At 29.6% G+C, this 16,177-nt stretch overlaps 1 protein-coding gene across 1 annotated transcript; it reads left to right on the plus strand.

The window, feature by feature from the left end:
• Positions 1 to 9,145: 9,145 nt before the first annotated feature.
• Positions 9,146 to 10,981, plus strand: VNE69_10047 (reverse transcriptase; the record flags this gene model as incomplete). The annotated part of the gene is made up of 3 exons (XM_065474769.1): positions 9,146 to 9,152; positions 9,975 to 10,138; positions 10,184 to 10,981. 3 exons carry the CDS (start codon positions 9,146 to 9,148, stop codon positions 10,979 to 10,981), a joined length of 969 nt encoding a protein of 322 aa, XP_065330841.1.
• Between the last annotated feature and the right edge of the window lie 5,196 nt (positions 10,982 to 16,177).

The following is a 16,177-nucleotide window of genomic DNA, read 5'->3' on the forward strand; positions in this document are numbered from 1 at the left end:
ATTGGATCGCAAGATAAATTTTAATCATTTTTAACTTTTCATCTACTCCTGATCTAATAATTTTTCTTCTGTCAAAACTGGAAATTCTATTTTCATTACATTTAGAAACTACATCTTTGATAAAATCAACAACTTTTTGTTCTTCCTTTTGCTTCATATTGTAAATGTCAAAAAGCAATGTTTTATTCTCAAATTCTTGTTTCACTTCATTTTTCCAGATTTCAAACGTTAAAGAGGCTTTTTTTTATCTTTAAAAGTCCTACAATGCCAATCTAAAATATGAGAGTTAAGTCTGCTTATAAAAAAATCATACTTCTCCACATTGGTCATTTTTGCCCAACTACTCAGTGTCTCTGCTCTTATAATTTCTACAATTATATTGTCTTTGTTTATTTCGTTTTTTATATTCTCCACCATAAACATATTTATTCTAAAAATTATGGGTATAAAATATAATTTTTTAAATTTCAACAAGAACAAAGTCACGTAGATAAAATTTTATAATTTAGTTTGTTTAAACATTTCCTTGTACTTCTCAATTCTATTTTTAAAATGTCTTTTTTAGTAGTTCTAGGTTTTCCAGATTCAATGCCTCTTTGGGTGTTAAGTTTGTAGCTCTATGACGAATGTTGTTGTAACTATCATGTAAATTTTCAACTCGTTTTAATAATCTTATCGTTTTCTCTTGTTTGTTTACGCCTTCGCCCATCGTTCTATTAAAACGTTCTATTCTACAGTTTGAGCAATGATGGTATGGAATAGTTATGCGATGTTTAATCTTTTTTTCTATCATCCAATTTCTTAAATAGTCACTACTATTTTCTTTAGCTGCATCGGAAACAAATGTCTTCGCGTTAAAATTCTTATTAACTTTTTCCAAGAATATTAATAAATTTGTGATTGTTTTATTTTTAGATACTTTTGCTACAGCGTATCTCGAAAAGTAATCTATTGCTGCAAAGATATAAGAGTTTTCTATTGGACCTATAATGTCGAAAGCCACCTTTTCTCCAGTTTCAAAGCTTCAATGTGTCTATATCTTGTTATTCTTATAGGGTTATATTCTTTACACTTTAGACATTCTTTAATAGTTTCTTTTACTTCTGCTAATTTAATATTTTTATCTGGCCCACTTTTACATAAGTACTCGTAAGCGCCCTTGGCTCCTCTATGGACCAGTTTTTCATGAGCTTTTACTATACTCTCTTTATTAGAAGTCCTATTTATATTATTTATCACTTTGTGTTGGCGTGATAACGCATCAACATGTGCCAATTCAGTTGGTTTCTTATATTTGATCTCAAAGTCATACATCTGGATCCTTTCTATCCATCTAATGATTCGTGATAATTTAATTTCTCCTTTTTGGTTAAGGGTTTCTGGTTAAAGGGGCCACTTTGGTCAAAAAAATGGTATAAATATTTTTTTTTAAAAAAAGACCCTTTTTTTTTTGGAAAGTCAAAACGGCAAAAAAAGGAAGAAAAAATAAATTAAATAATATTCGTAAATAAATCACCTTCAAAGTTCCTTCTTAACATATATCTTATCAACGAACCAGTAATCAATGTTCTAGTTCTGTGTCTTGCCGAAGTCTCATTTTTTAATCCACTCCAATTTCCTTCAATTGTGTTAGTATGACATCTATTAAAATTATTTACAAACTCCAATGAATGATTAACAGTTTTGTGTTCAGCAAAATAGTCTTTTAACTTAAAATAAGACTTGAAGCAGTCACTGTGTATAATTGATTCGGAGTGAATATAATTTTTAATTATTTCTTCTAGTGTTTTGGCTTTCCTATCGTCGACTGGAATCATAACTATCTTTCTTTGGATGGTTCTTTCAACCATCCCAAAACCCCATACACCTTCAACCCGATGTCCTCTGTGGTATTTTACTTTACCAAATTTGCTTTCATCTATTTCTACTATTATTCCTGGTCCACCGATTTTACCAGTTCGTTCGTATACTTTATTTTCAATTGTAGAAATTGTTTTTTTATGATATGTCGAATACATCTTTTACCAATATCAAGAAATTCTCCTATAGCAGTCTGGTTAACCTTACAAGGCCATAATTTTATTATTAACAAAACATCTAAAATATTTGTTTTTTTGTAATAAAATGGAGAGTCTTTTAATAATGACACTTTCCTCAGACATGCTTTCCAAACACATTTAGTCATTAATTTATTTTTATTACTTACTTTACAGTAAGCATCGCCTTTTGGACACTTTACAGTCTTATTTTGAATTGCTGTTGTAAAGATGTTCAAGAGCTCTTCCTCTCGACTTTTCATTTTTGGGGTAAAAAAAACAAATTCGCTTAGATACCATTTTTTTGACCAAAGTGGCCCCCTGATCCAGGGTTTCTAGCGCTCTGTGATATGTAAAAATCGTAAATTTCCTACCAAATAACCAAGATTTAAAGTGTTCCATCGCCCATAACGAAGCAAGCATTTCTTTCTCGGTAATAGTATAATTTAATTCTGCATCTCTCAGTTGTCTTGATGCAAATGCTATTGGCCGTTCTATTACATCACGAATTTGACTAAGTATTGCACCTAGTCCAGTGTTTAACGCATCGGTCGTTAAGATAAAATTAATGATAAATTGGGTTGGTATAAACATAGTTCTGAAGTTATATTTTTTAAGTTCCTTAATTGCCTGTTCTTGGCTTTCTTCCCACACCAAAGCTGGTAATTTTTCTTTAACAATATTACCAACGGATTACAGATGTCAGCACAATTCATAATAAATTTTCTATAATAATTAACAACTCCTAAAATTTCCTGACATCGTCTGCATTCTTTGGTGCTTTGTATTTGCTAATTCCTTCGGTTTTATCTATTATTGGTCTTAATTTATGTTGTGAAATTTTATGACCTAAAAATTTAACTTCTTCTTTTAAAATTGTTATTTTATCTTTATTTGCAGAAAATCCTGTTTTTTTTACGCAAATAGCATACTTTGGCTAAAACTTTGTTATGTTCTTCGATAGTTTCTGTAAAAACCAAAACATCATCGACATATGCAAAGCATGTCTTACCAATTTCTTCGTTTAAAACTTTATCGATAACTCTTTGAAACATTGCCGGCGAATTTTTAAATTTTATTGGCATTCTTACATATTCATATGTTTTATTTTTGATTCTAAAGGCTGTTTTTTCTCTGTCAGCTTCACGTAGTTTTACCTGAAAAAATGCTTCTTTAAGATCAATTTTAGAAAAATATTTGCTTTTACCTAAGCAATAAATCAATTCTTCTACTCTAGGTAACGTATAACTATCTAGTTCCACTATGTTATTAAGTTTAATTAAAATTATAGTTAATCTAACACTACCATCTTTTTTCTCTACAGGTCTCACGTTATTCAACCAAGTGGATTTAGACTCCTGAATATAGTTGTTTTTTAACAACCTTTGTATTTCCACTTTTACTTTCCTTTCCCAAGCTTGTAGAATTCTATATGGACTTACGACAACCTTTTTTCCTTTTTCGGTTTCAATCCTACATTCGAAATCCTTTATACCTTCTGGATTTCATGCACACAGCTTTTGCATTTCTTCCTTATAGTTATCAATATCAGATTTTTCAACTTTTGTTGTCTTCGAGACATCCAATTTCTTCCTATGATGATTTTTGCGTCTGTTCTTTTATGTAATATATAAAATTTTTCTCTGTACGAATTTCCTTTGTAGTTGAAATCTAACCATGCATATTCTTTATTTTTAAATTCTTTTAATTGACAGGTATATAGACTGATTGGTTCTTTTAGTTTAAATATCCTCTCTTTAACTTTCTTGGAAATTTTAAGCGTAATGAAACTTAACTCTGAACCAGTATCAAAAATGGTTCTTGTGATGTACATTGCTACATCACATGAACAGATGTCAAATATGTCATCTGTCACCGATGTCCAACGACATGTCAAGCATTTCAAGTTACATGTCAAGATGAGTCACACAAACAAACAAACAAACGAAAGTTGGATGGTCGTTACTACATTCGTAAGTACGCCAATGTTTGTAGTTTAGTGTTGACAAGAATCTTTAAATTAAAAATAAACTATAAAAGAAAGTCTGTCTGTGAAGGGTATGGAATATATAGAATCCAAGAGAGAGACTAAAACCATCAATAAACATATTTACATTAAAAACTATTTAGAGAGATATTATAAAAATGGCCATGTACCCCGGATACATGACATAATTGAATTCAATTCCCACAAAGTATCAAAAGGGGACAACAACGCAGTAATTAAAGAAGCGTTAGAATTTAAGTATACGATCGAAGAGATCGATTTAGAAGTAAAAAAAAACTTAAGTATAATAAAAAACATAAAAGAATATAATGAAATGGAGCTAGATACATGGTTTGAGGATTTCAACCAAATCAGCAGAAATAAAAAATGGGATTTTAAAAAAGAAAAAATCTCCTTAGGAGAATTAGTGCGAGATCCCACATTGCAACAAATATTTGGATTACCAGATTTAGAAAAAATAAGAAGATATATTGAAAAAAATGTAAGTCAAAGATCAAGTCCTGAGATGCTACATTTAAAGCTACAGGCATGCAAACAAATTAATTTTAGATACATTAAAGAATATTTGTTTGAAATAAAGAATCTAGTAGATCAGTATGCTAGACTAGAAAACTTAACGAGAAAAGAATACGAAAGAAAGTTAAGAGAGAGTTTTTCCTTGGGATTAGGTTTTTCCACTCGTCTTAAGATATTAGAGCTTGGAAAAAATAACGTCAAAGAAACCATGACGTATTTAGAAACAGTGGAAGAGTGTTTGATTTTTGAAGGAAAAAGGCGTGAAATAACATATGAATCAGTTCATAATGATAGATTCAAGTTTGAGACCGAAAAGGACGGTTACAAGAACAATAAATGGTGCCGCCTCCATAAAAACAGTACGCACAATACAGAGGATTGCTTTAGACTAAACAATACCTCAGAGCAGCTTAAGAAAAATCTAGAAAACATAAAAATGCCGAATATTGTTTCAGAAAAATTATTTACAATTAGAGAAATAAAGAAAAATAACATACCAGAAGAGGTAGTATTTAATAGAGAAAATAAAGTCGAGAACATTAAAATAAAAAATTCAAGAAGTAACTAATAAAGAAAATTCAAAAGAAGTGAAAACAAAACATGAAACATCGAAAAATGATGAAATAATAGCGAAAACGCTTAGCCATGAGAAACTACAGAATGTAGTTGGAACAAATATATTAAAAGAGAAGGATTTAATTATCAAAAGAAATACAGATATTGACAAGAAGCTTAACAATCCGATGAAAAATATAGAAAAAGAAAATAAAAAAGATGATAATAAAAGAAATCGAGGTAATAAATTAATAAAAATAAAATACCGTGATAAATATAAACAAAAGAAGACATATAAAATAAGAAAGAAAAAAATGAAATATTAGAAAGTATAAACACGAAGAATAAGCAAAAAATGTTAAGTAGTGTCATAGATAAAGCAATAGTAGACCCGCCGAATATAATATCTAAACATGAAGGGTGGTCAGCAACATGCAACAATGAATGGAGAACTTTAAAAAATTTAAAGCTTTAGGAGAGGGCAGAATGTGATGTACATTGCTACATCACATGGACAGATGTCAAATATGTCATCTGTCACCGATGTCCAACGACATGTCAAGCATTTCAAGTTACATGTCAAGATGAGTCACACAAACAAACAAACAAACGAAAGTTGGATGGTCGTTACTACATTCGTAAGTACGCCAATGTTTGTAGTTTAGTGTTGACAAGAATCTTTAAATTAAAAATAAACTATAAAAGAAAGTCTGTCTGTGAAGGGTATGGAATATATAGAATCCAAGAGAGAGACTAAAACCATCAATAAACATATTTACATTAAAAACTATTTAGAGAGATATTATAAAAATAACCATGTACCCCGGATACATGACAGTTCTTAATTTAATTTTTTTATATATACGTAATCATCTTTAATTATTTCTTCAACATTTTCAATATTATTCACTTCTTTTTTAAATTTCCTTTCCATCAAAGATTTATTTGAATTCTTCCTAAATACGGCTGCGTTTCTTATTTCTTCTAGTCTCTTTACCATTTCTAAAAAGTCATCGTTAATTACGGAAAAACTTACAGTTGCTTTCTCAATTTCTTCGCGCATCTTACGTAAGCCGAGAAAATTGATCAAAAAATCAATTCCTAGTCCTCAATTATAGTATCGCCTAATTTTTTCATTCTTCTGAAAAATTCAAAACATTTTTCATCCTTCCTTTGGTGATCTTTGAATAAATCTCTTTTTGATATTTTGTTTTCAAATTTTGTTAACATAAAATCTTTCCAGTCACTATATACTATTTTCCTTTATTTTTTTTTTGTTTTTCGTATTGTAGGTGGGCCTTAAAAATTCCATCATCTGCCTTGTCAAGAATTTTCTCGATTTTGTCTTCATCGGACAAGGACTTATAAATCTTTTTCCTTTCTAAACATTCAATTTTAGCTTTAATATCTTTACCCGTGATTTGTAGGGTAAACTTAGCTAACAACTTTATAATGTCTTCGTTTTCTTTATTCTCCACCATGTTAGACATATCCAAGTTAAGGGGTATTTATTTATAAAATATATCTTTGAATATTTAATTCACAACACAAACATTGGCGTACTTGCGAATTTAAAAACGACCATGCAACTTTCGTTTGTTTGTTTGTTTATGCGACTCATCTTGACAGATCGCTTGAGGTGTTCATCGGCCGATATCTTTGACATCTGATAGTATTGACAGCTGTTTATGTGATGTAGTTATGTACATCACAGTTTTTATAAGAGTTTATTGATTTTAAATAAAATATTCCAAAAATAAGAAGGGGAAATAATTAAAAATGTAAAATACATTTTATGAGAGATAGAGGTGTTTATGTGGCTGTAATACCACAAAAAGAATTTTAAAGGCTTTAAACGAACTTGTTGAAGAGATCCGTATGATTTTCTTTTGATTAAGACATTATTAGAGCAACGCAAGAGCCTAAAGGATTTACGGTTATAGACCTAAAAGATGGATTCTATCATAAAGAAATTGAAGAATGTTATAAACATAAGATAGCGTTTAAGATAAATGGTAGAATATACGAATGCTCGGCGCTCCTTAAATTCAAAATCACAGGGGTGTAAAAAATTGAAAAAAACAAGAAACATTTATTCCAACAAGAGTATTCTTGTAAAGTTTCTGCATAAGTATCAGAATTCTTCTCTTTTAAATATTTAGATCTAAATTGAAACTCGTATGTAAAATTGCCCATTTTACCTTCATTATTCCTCTTCTTGTTTTCAATTCGGTCTTTAAATGACTCCACAGATTCTCTATTTTGTTAGTATGTTGTCCATTGTCATTAGTAAAACCAACACAATGTTTAACGACTATATGAACAGATTTGAAATCGCGAACAGCAGAACGATACGAAGCAAAACCATCAGTTCTTATTGTAATTCATTCTACTACATACTCCCTAAATAGATCTAACATTATAGGGGCAGTCCTATTAGGAACTATTTTTAAGAAGCAACTGTTGCTTTCATTTTCTATACCTCCGACTAGCCAAGTCGTCCCAGGGATATCGTCTTCTTTTGCCGTAGGATTCGTAATTATACGACCTCTACATATTGCTGTCTCGTCGACTTAAATAGTAATTCCCGGCCCACCTATTTTTACAAAAAATGTATTTATTTCATTTTTAATTTTTCTAGGATAAAGCCCTTGAAAGAAATGTAGGTGGGCTCGAAGACCTCACATGTTTCTGAGACCATTGTGTTGACTATTTTCATCACCCAGCAATACAACATTCTCAGTTGTATGTGTGTGGGCATCCTGGACTTCTGTAGATAAGTACCATTTGAATGCTTTTTCGCTTTTTGCAGCCATTTGTACAATAAAAGCAAATTCCTTCCAAGTAGTTTTTAGATTTTACTTGGTTTTAAAACAACCACAGTCACACTTTATAGTATTTCTGTAGAAGTTTAAAGCCTTTAAGTATTCTATGGCTGCTTCATCTTCAACAAATATTATGCTGTAGAGATTTCTAACTTGCATTAGGGGTAAAAAATTAAAATTCACAAAATCGCTTTCCTTAAATTCAAAATCATAAGGGCACTTGGCATTTTTTTGTAGAATGTTTACAATACATGTTCGTGAATTTTTTTAACCCCTGTGATTTTGAATTTAAGGAGCGCCGAATGCTCTAATATGGTAATTGGATTTAAAATTCCCTTATATTATGCAAAGAGTGATGAACGGAGGTTTAGATAAGTTTAGAGTCAAAGGTGTGCAGGTGTACATGGATGATATTATTATTCATACAAGAGATAGTAATATACACAATGATTTATTAAAACAAGTAATTCGGAAAATTAAAGAATGCAAATTAAAAGTAAACTAAAAGAAGATACAATGCAAACTAGGAGAAGTAAGGTACTTGTAGCAACGATTAACAAAGAAGACATTAAATTATACGAAATTAAAATGCAAGCTAGATTAGAATACAGAAGGCCTAATAACATAAAAGAGTTATAGAGATTTTTGGAGTTGGCAGGGTTGTTTTGAGATTTAATTCCCATTATGCTTATCAGACAGCAAGAATTACAGATTTTTTTTCTTGCAAGTAAGAGGTAGGGAGAAACCGGTGCTTCTCCGCTTTGCAGCCCCCAAAAAAATGGAACAGCAAAAATAAAAAAAAATATTTTTAATAAAATCAATTAGAACATCCATTTCCTCATTCTTCAATACATTTGTGGTGCGAGCTGCCTTCCTGGCCGCTCAGCTTGTTTAAATAATTTACTTTAGTATAATTTTTATTGACTCTTGTTCTTTTCATAACTCGGTGAAGGGTTAGAAATTCATCCTTTTATGTAATATTATTAATAAATGTCAAGCATGTCAATTATTGGAGGGAAAGCTGGTCTCTTGTACAGCTTTCCATATTCTGACATTATTCACTAGATTAGACATTTTCTTATTTGTCATTTGTTTGTTGGCGACGACGCATTTGTTTACATCTATGACTCGGCCGTAATTGAGATATGACAGCCGAGGGGTTCGAGTGTTAGAGTCTCACTGGGCTTGTCTTGGGGGCAGGAAGGATGTCGTGTGACAACATTATTTAAAATTTTTTTTCTAAAAGTAAATTCTTCGAGCCAAGATTCGATATTCACACGTTTTACTCCACGCTGTTTAGTCATTTCAGATTTCATACCAGACCAAAAATTCTCAATATTATTAGTTGAAAACCTTCTTCATTAGTAAATCTATTGAATGATTTACAATAATATGTTTGAGTTTTAGATTCGCTGCTACGCCGGGATAACTAGGATGGCCATCCGAAATAAGAACTATCTCGGTAAGACTATATCTCCTTATATCTTTGTTAAAGTATTTATCTTTCGATCCGGAACTTGTACTATACAAAAAAAATTTCTATCTACAGCTTCTATTAACCCCAAAATCCATACAGTATCTTTAATTCCATCATCTATTCTAGATGGAACTCTAATAGTTCCTCTTCTACACAGTACAGTTTCATTAACTTGAACTCCCGATTCACCTATTTTGCAATCGGTTTCCAATTTCTTTCTAATATATTCCCTCAATTTAAGCTTTATTTTAAAAATAGTGTCATTTGACACACACGTTTGTTATGTAAACATAACATAACATGATTTTATTTTCTTTTATTATTGGTTCATTCTGAAACAGGATCAATCTGTTTCTCCTAATTAAATGTTTCTTTCAAAAGGAGAAACTCTTTAAAACTATATAAAGAAAAAATATCTAAATAAAGATGTTACCATCTAAAAATATTCCAATTTCACTCATAAGTATTATTAAAAATACAATAAATTGCCACCTTTTCTAGTATTTTGAATTCAAAGCAAGGATCCACGGGCAAACTAAAAGAAAACATAAATAGAGACGATTACATCGAATTTGAGATAAAAGTACCAGGACTCAAAGCAGCTCCCATAAAACGAATTAAGAAGATACAGAAAATTAGAAGAATTAACATCAAAGACTGGATAGAAGACTTCAACGGGATATCAAAAAGCCTGAACCTGACGACTGAAGAGCAAAAGATCGTTCTAAACGAAGTTATCCTAGACCCTATTTGAGAGAAGGGTTAGATAAAAAACTTTACAGAAATAGCTAAATATTTAAAGGCGAAGATTAGTGGTAAGATGAATTCTGCTGAATTCATTCACAATCTTAAATATGTACGCCAAATACAATACGAGAACATATTAGAATTTTATGAAACTATTAAAACAAACTTGGATCAGTATGCCAATATCGAAGATCTCGAGAAGGAGGAATTTAACAGGCGTCTGCGAGAAATATTCTTTGACTCGCTTGCCTTAAATACTGCAACAAAACTAAAGGATTTAAAAATATACGATGTTGAAGAAGCTATGGAGTATCTTATAGACCTAGAAGAGGATCTAAAGAAGAGACTTACTACCATACAATGCTCAAAAATCAACAAACAGACAAAAAGAACCTTACAAAAAACCGCAATACACGAAGAAAAACAAGAAGTAGAGAGAAAGAAATTATGGTGTTTCTATTGTCTAAGTACCACTCATAGCTTTGCAAAGTGTTGGTTTAAGGATAAAAATAAAAAGAAAAACAACGATCAAACAGCAAAACAAAACAAAGAAAGAAATTACCTCATCAAAGAAGACCCTGTAACAGACCTAGAGTTACTAATAGAAGGAAGGGTTAATGAAATTAAGACCAAAATGGCGATAGATACAGGCTCATCTAGGAACTATATTTCAAAAGAGCTTGCCAACAAAGCTTATCTTGAAATTAGAGAAGACAGGCCATTAACAGTCACCGTAGCTAATTATCAAAAGATAAAAATAGACAGGACGACAGAAATATTAGTTAAATTCAACAATAACGAGGGAGTCTTAAAATGAAATGTTATGTATTAAAGAACGCTTCACAAGACGTCATTATCGGAAATGAATTTCTATTGAATCAGAATTACAAACTAGATCTATCAAGAAGAATTATATATATATTGGAAACAAAGCTATAGAGATAGGAAAAGAATGACTTCAAGATCCCATTGACAATTTGTTTTTTGAATCGATATTACATATGAAAGAATCCGCAGAGGATGAATTGAATAAAATTTGACTGATTATTAAAATATTAACAATAAATTTAAAGAAATAAATGTGAAACCAATTAAATTTAAAATTAAAGATCACATTGATGATTATAAAAATAAAGCTTATCCGATTTTCCATAAGTACTGCGAGGGGACAAGATTGGAAATAGAAAGATTGCTAAAAGAAGGCATAATAAAAAAGGACAACACAGAAAGATTTAGTCCTGCATTCCTAATTAAAAAAAACTGGTGAATTAAGGCTAGTTATAGATTACCGTGAGTTAAACAAGGTTATCATAGATGAACCGTTCATAATACCACGGATATTTGAAAACCTACAGTTGATGGGTAATGGTAAATATTTCACCCAAATAGACCTAAAGAATGGGTTCAATCAAGTACCCATCGATACAGAAAGCAGTAGGTTAACAGGATTTATGTTATTTAACCAAATATACACTTATAATAGGATTCCGTTTGGAATAAAATCAGGACCAAAGATATTTCAAAAATGTGTAAATGACATACTTATTACAGCTAAAAACTGTTTGGTGCATATCGACGATATTATAGTGTTTAGAGAGACTTTAGAAGAACACGATAAAAACGTCATAAGAGTCTTAGAATTATTAAAACAGAACACAGTAAGAATAAATTTTGAGAAATCAGTATTCCGACAGGTCGAGATTAAACTATTAGGATATATTATAAACAAAGAAGGAATAAAACTTGATAAGAAATATCTTGCAAACGCGGCATTTTCAAGAGATATTAAAACTAAAAAAGATGTACAAAAGTTATTTGGAATCTTAAATTGGTATAGAAGATTCATTAAAAGATGAGCGAACGAAGTAAAAAGATCTCGGATCTACTTCGACAAGACAAATTTGAATATACAGAAGATATTAAAGAAACAGTAGATAGCATTAAACACTAGGCTTTGTAGAGGCAGAATGTTATGTAAACATAACATAACATGATTTTATTTTCTTTTATTTTTGGTTTATTCTGAAACAGGATCAATCTGTTCTCCCAATTAAATGTTTCTATCAAAAGAAGAAACTCCTTTAAAACTATATAAAGAAAAAATATCTAAATAAATATTTATTTTACCATCTAAAAATATTCCAACTTCACTCATAGAGTATTATTTAAAATACAATAAATTGCCACCTTTTCTGGCAACGTTAAACATTTAATTAATCTATAATTGCTGTTACAAAGGACCAAGAACACAACAAAAAGATAAATTTCAAATGATAATTTAATGCCAGGTAAAAAGCTGTTTTTTGCCCTACATTCTTGTCTCATACACCTATAAACTAATCTTTCCTTTCCCCCTTCCAATAATATTGTAAGCTTTGCAACAACATGATCACAAGAACCACATCGTCTAATCAAATTAATAATTCCAGTCTCTATCATGTAGTCTTTATATGAAGCAAGACTGGAAAACAAAGGATGTCTATTGACGTAGCCCAGAGGAGCTACCTCTGGATAAGTATAATTCAATATAGTTAATGATTTTATATATATTAGATAACCCTCGTTGGGCATCTGTAATGGGATACTGATCCCTGCTTGGTAGCCCTTCCTTGGTCTATTGTTATAAGGGTACTGATCGCGTGTTAGTTTCATAATCTGGTGTGGGGGTCAGGGCAAAAAAGAAATAAATATTCGATTTTTGGAATAGACCGGTCGAATGGTCTATTTTCCAAAAAGGGGAAATTGATAAAATAAAAATAAATAATTTGTGGTATTTATAATACCACAAAAATATTTTTAAAGTAACTTATAATGTGAATATAATGTCAATTTACTTTTTTTTTATAGAACATAAATAAAATATGTGCATTTTTTATAAAAATTTAATTTGCAACCAAATCAATCCCAGGAAGATGTAGTCAAAATTTATGTCTGCAATTATTAAATCCATGGTATAATATCTAATGTGAACAATAATTTTGATTTAGTGTACAGTTTTATAACTATTTTTAGACCTGTAATCTTTTTATTTGTTTTCTTTTCTATTGTATACAACGTCCTCTTATCTGTTTGAATTATGTATGATTTAGATAGTCTATTTATTTGCAAACGGAAAGTATATCTATTAGGGGTGTAATGCAAATATACCAATTTACTTGTTTTTTAGATATGTTATATTTAAATGATCATTCACCCCATCTTATGTAAAACACTTTTATCTCTGAAATATTCAAAAAATATAGTATCCCAAAATGAATTTTTTCCATTGTTAAGATTATATAATTTCACAATAAAATGTTAACGTAGTGAAATCTAAACATATCAAATATTAAATTGCAGAATATATTACTCTATTGTATATTTGTTGTAAAAAATGATTTTATTTATAATCAAAATCATAAATAATTATAATCTCGTGTTTCCCACTTTATATTTCCTTTATTTTTCAACTTTTGACCATTTTACTATCTTAAATAACTGATTATTTCTCTTCTATTATTTATTGTAGGTCAAAATCTCTATAATCAGTCCTACAGAATATTAATAATAGTACATTTACACTGACATTATATTTTTAGAATATATAAGATACGTAAATTTTTTTTTTAATTTGTCTTTTATTTAATTTTTTTTAGGGGGGGGGGGTTGGCTATTGTCTTGACAAAAAAAACAATAGTTTGATTGTTTACAATACTTAATTTTTATCAATTGGGTTCTTTAATATAATTTGTTTTTCTTTTTACATACGGATTTTTTTTTTAATTTGTCGAAATTATCATAACTCAGAAACTCAAAATTATCTTATTTTATATCATTAAAATACGTTTTTGTTTATTATGTTAAGTCTGTAATAAAATATATGATGTAATTGATTCTGGGTATTTCATTCTAGAAAACAAAGATACATCTGGTTGTTGCAATAAATATGAACTTATTACCAAGATTTTTATATCTTAGTATAAATGTATATTTATATTAAGCACTTGCCATGTTTATTATATCTACACATATCATCGTAAAAGCTTATAAATTTTGTTGAGATTTTGAATTTCTAGTATCATATAATTTTTATTTTATATATAGACTTTGAGGTTGATTTACGCCCTAAAAAGGGAACTTTTTTGGGCTAAAGTTAGCTTTAGGACGCAAATTTCGATATAGGGTTTTTTTGTTTTATTTTGCCCCTTTTTTTAAAAAATGGAAGAAAGAATAATGACAAGAGAAGAATTAGAAATAGTGTATAAAAATCTAATTACTAAAAGACAAAATCAGATTTGCAGTGTGTGTATAATAGAATGAGATTCACGAGAAAACAGAGTTGTGTTTTAATTTGTACCTGGAAAGATTGTAAGAAGCAAACATCGATATGGACGAATACTTTCTTTGAAAACTCCAAACTCGATCATATCACAATTTTGCAGGTACTAAATTTGTGGGTTCTTGGCTATTCTCGTAAATTTATTTGCCAAATTCTCAGTTGTTCAAAACCTTCGATATCTTTTTTACTTAAAAAATTAAAGAAATTAAATCTCTATGATAAATATTTATCATCTTTAAACAAGATAGGAGGAGAAGATATCATTGTTGAAATTGATGAAACTAAAATCGGAAAAAATAAATATAACAGAGGAAAATTAGTGAAGGGGTTTTGGTGTTTCTGCATGATAGAACGTACTATCGAACGTAAGATTGTGGCTCTGTATATGAAGAAAAGAGATAAAAAAACTCTTACACATCTCTTATTGAAATTTGTTGATACAAAAAGCACTATACATAGTGATATGTGGAGGCCTTATCATTCTTTAGGCACCTTATTTAAAAAACATTATATGGTAAACCACTCATTAAACTTTCGAGATCCAAATACTGGAATACACACCAATACCATTGAAGGTAATTGGCGTTCACTCAAAAATTCTATACCTAACAGAAATAGGTCCAAAACCAGCGCCAAACTTTATTTACTTAGGTATATGCTCCAGAGAAATTCCTCTAATTCTGTTTTCGATGCATTATTAAATTTATTGTTCTAATTTTAATTTTTGTTCCTTCCTCCACATTTTCTTTCTTCCATTTTTTAAAAAAAGGGGCAAAAAAAAACAAAAAAACCCTATATCGAAATTTGCGTCCTAAAGCTAACTTTAGCCCTTTTTTGTTTTGTTTAATAAGTTCATTTTTTCTGCGCTTTTCGATCCTTAATGTTCAATCTTTCCTAGTCTTTCACTAAAAGTGTCTTATTTAAGTAAAATGCTAATGACTAATTGGAGATATTTAAAACACAAAAAACATTTGTTATATAAATCTTTATATGTATTCATTACATATATATATATACCCTCTCATTTTGCCATCTATTGTCAATCATTTCTTCAGTCTAGCGATGTGCCAGTCAATAATGGCTATTCCTTTGGGCAGGGCACGTCTCAGTATGCAAATGACTCGTCACACATAGATCATTCAATTTTAAAGTATTGATGGGAAATCTGTTCGAAATACAAATTTCTTAGATCATCTAAGATATTATATAAATAAATATTTATATAACGATGTATTTAACAGTGTTTGTTGATTAAACTAATTTTTTATGTTTCTCTATTATATATACTAACTTTACTTTGTTTGCAAGCGATAGATAGAATTAGAATTTTTTAATCGCAAAGAATATTAAGTCTACTTTTGAAGTTTGATACTTACAATACTGTTTATTCTGAATTTTAATAATAGATTATTTCGTCTTGTCGATATTATTATCTCTTCTTAAATATATATACATATACAAATACATCTCTTTCTAATAATAAATTGGTCGTTTAAAATGTCAAGAATAATTACTTTTAAGCCTTTATGATATAGCTAAGTTCTTTTGTAATAAATTATTTTGAGGAGATTAATTTCCTCATTTACTTACCATGATTTTCTTCTCTTTCTTATTACATTGTATATTTACTTGTTGTGTTTGAAAAATCTAAAATTTAAATCTCTAAAATTAATTATTGCATTTTAGACTAATTAT

Source organism: Vairimorpha necatrix, chromosome 10, assembly GCF_036630325.1.
Source record: "Vairimorpha necatrix chromosome 10, complete sequence".
Lineage (NCBI taxonomy): Eukaryota > Fungi > Microsporidia > Nosematidae > Vairimorpha > Vairimorpha necatrix.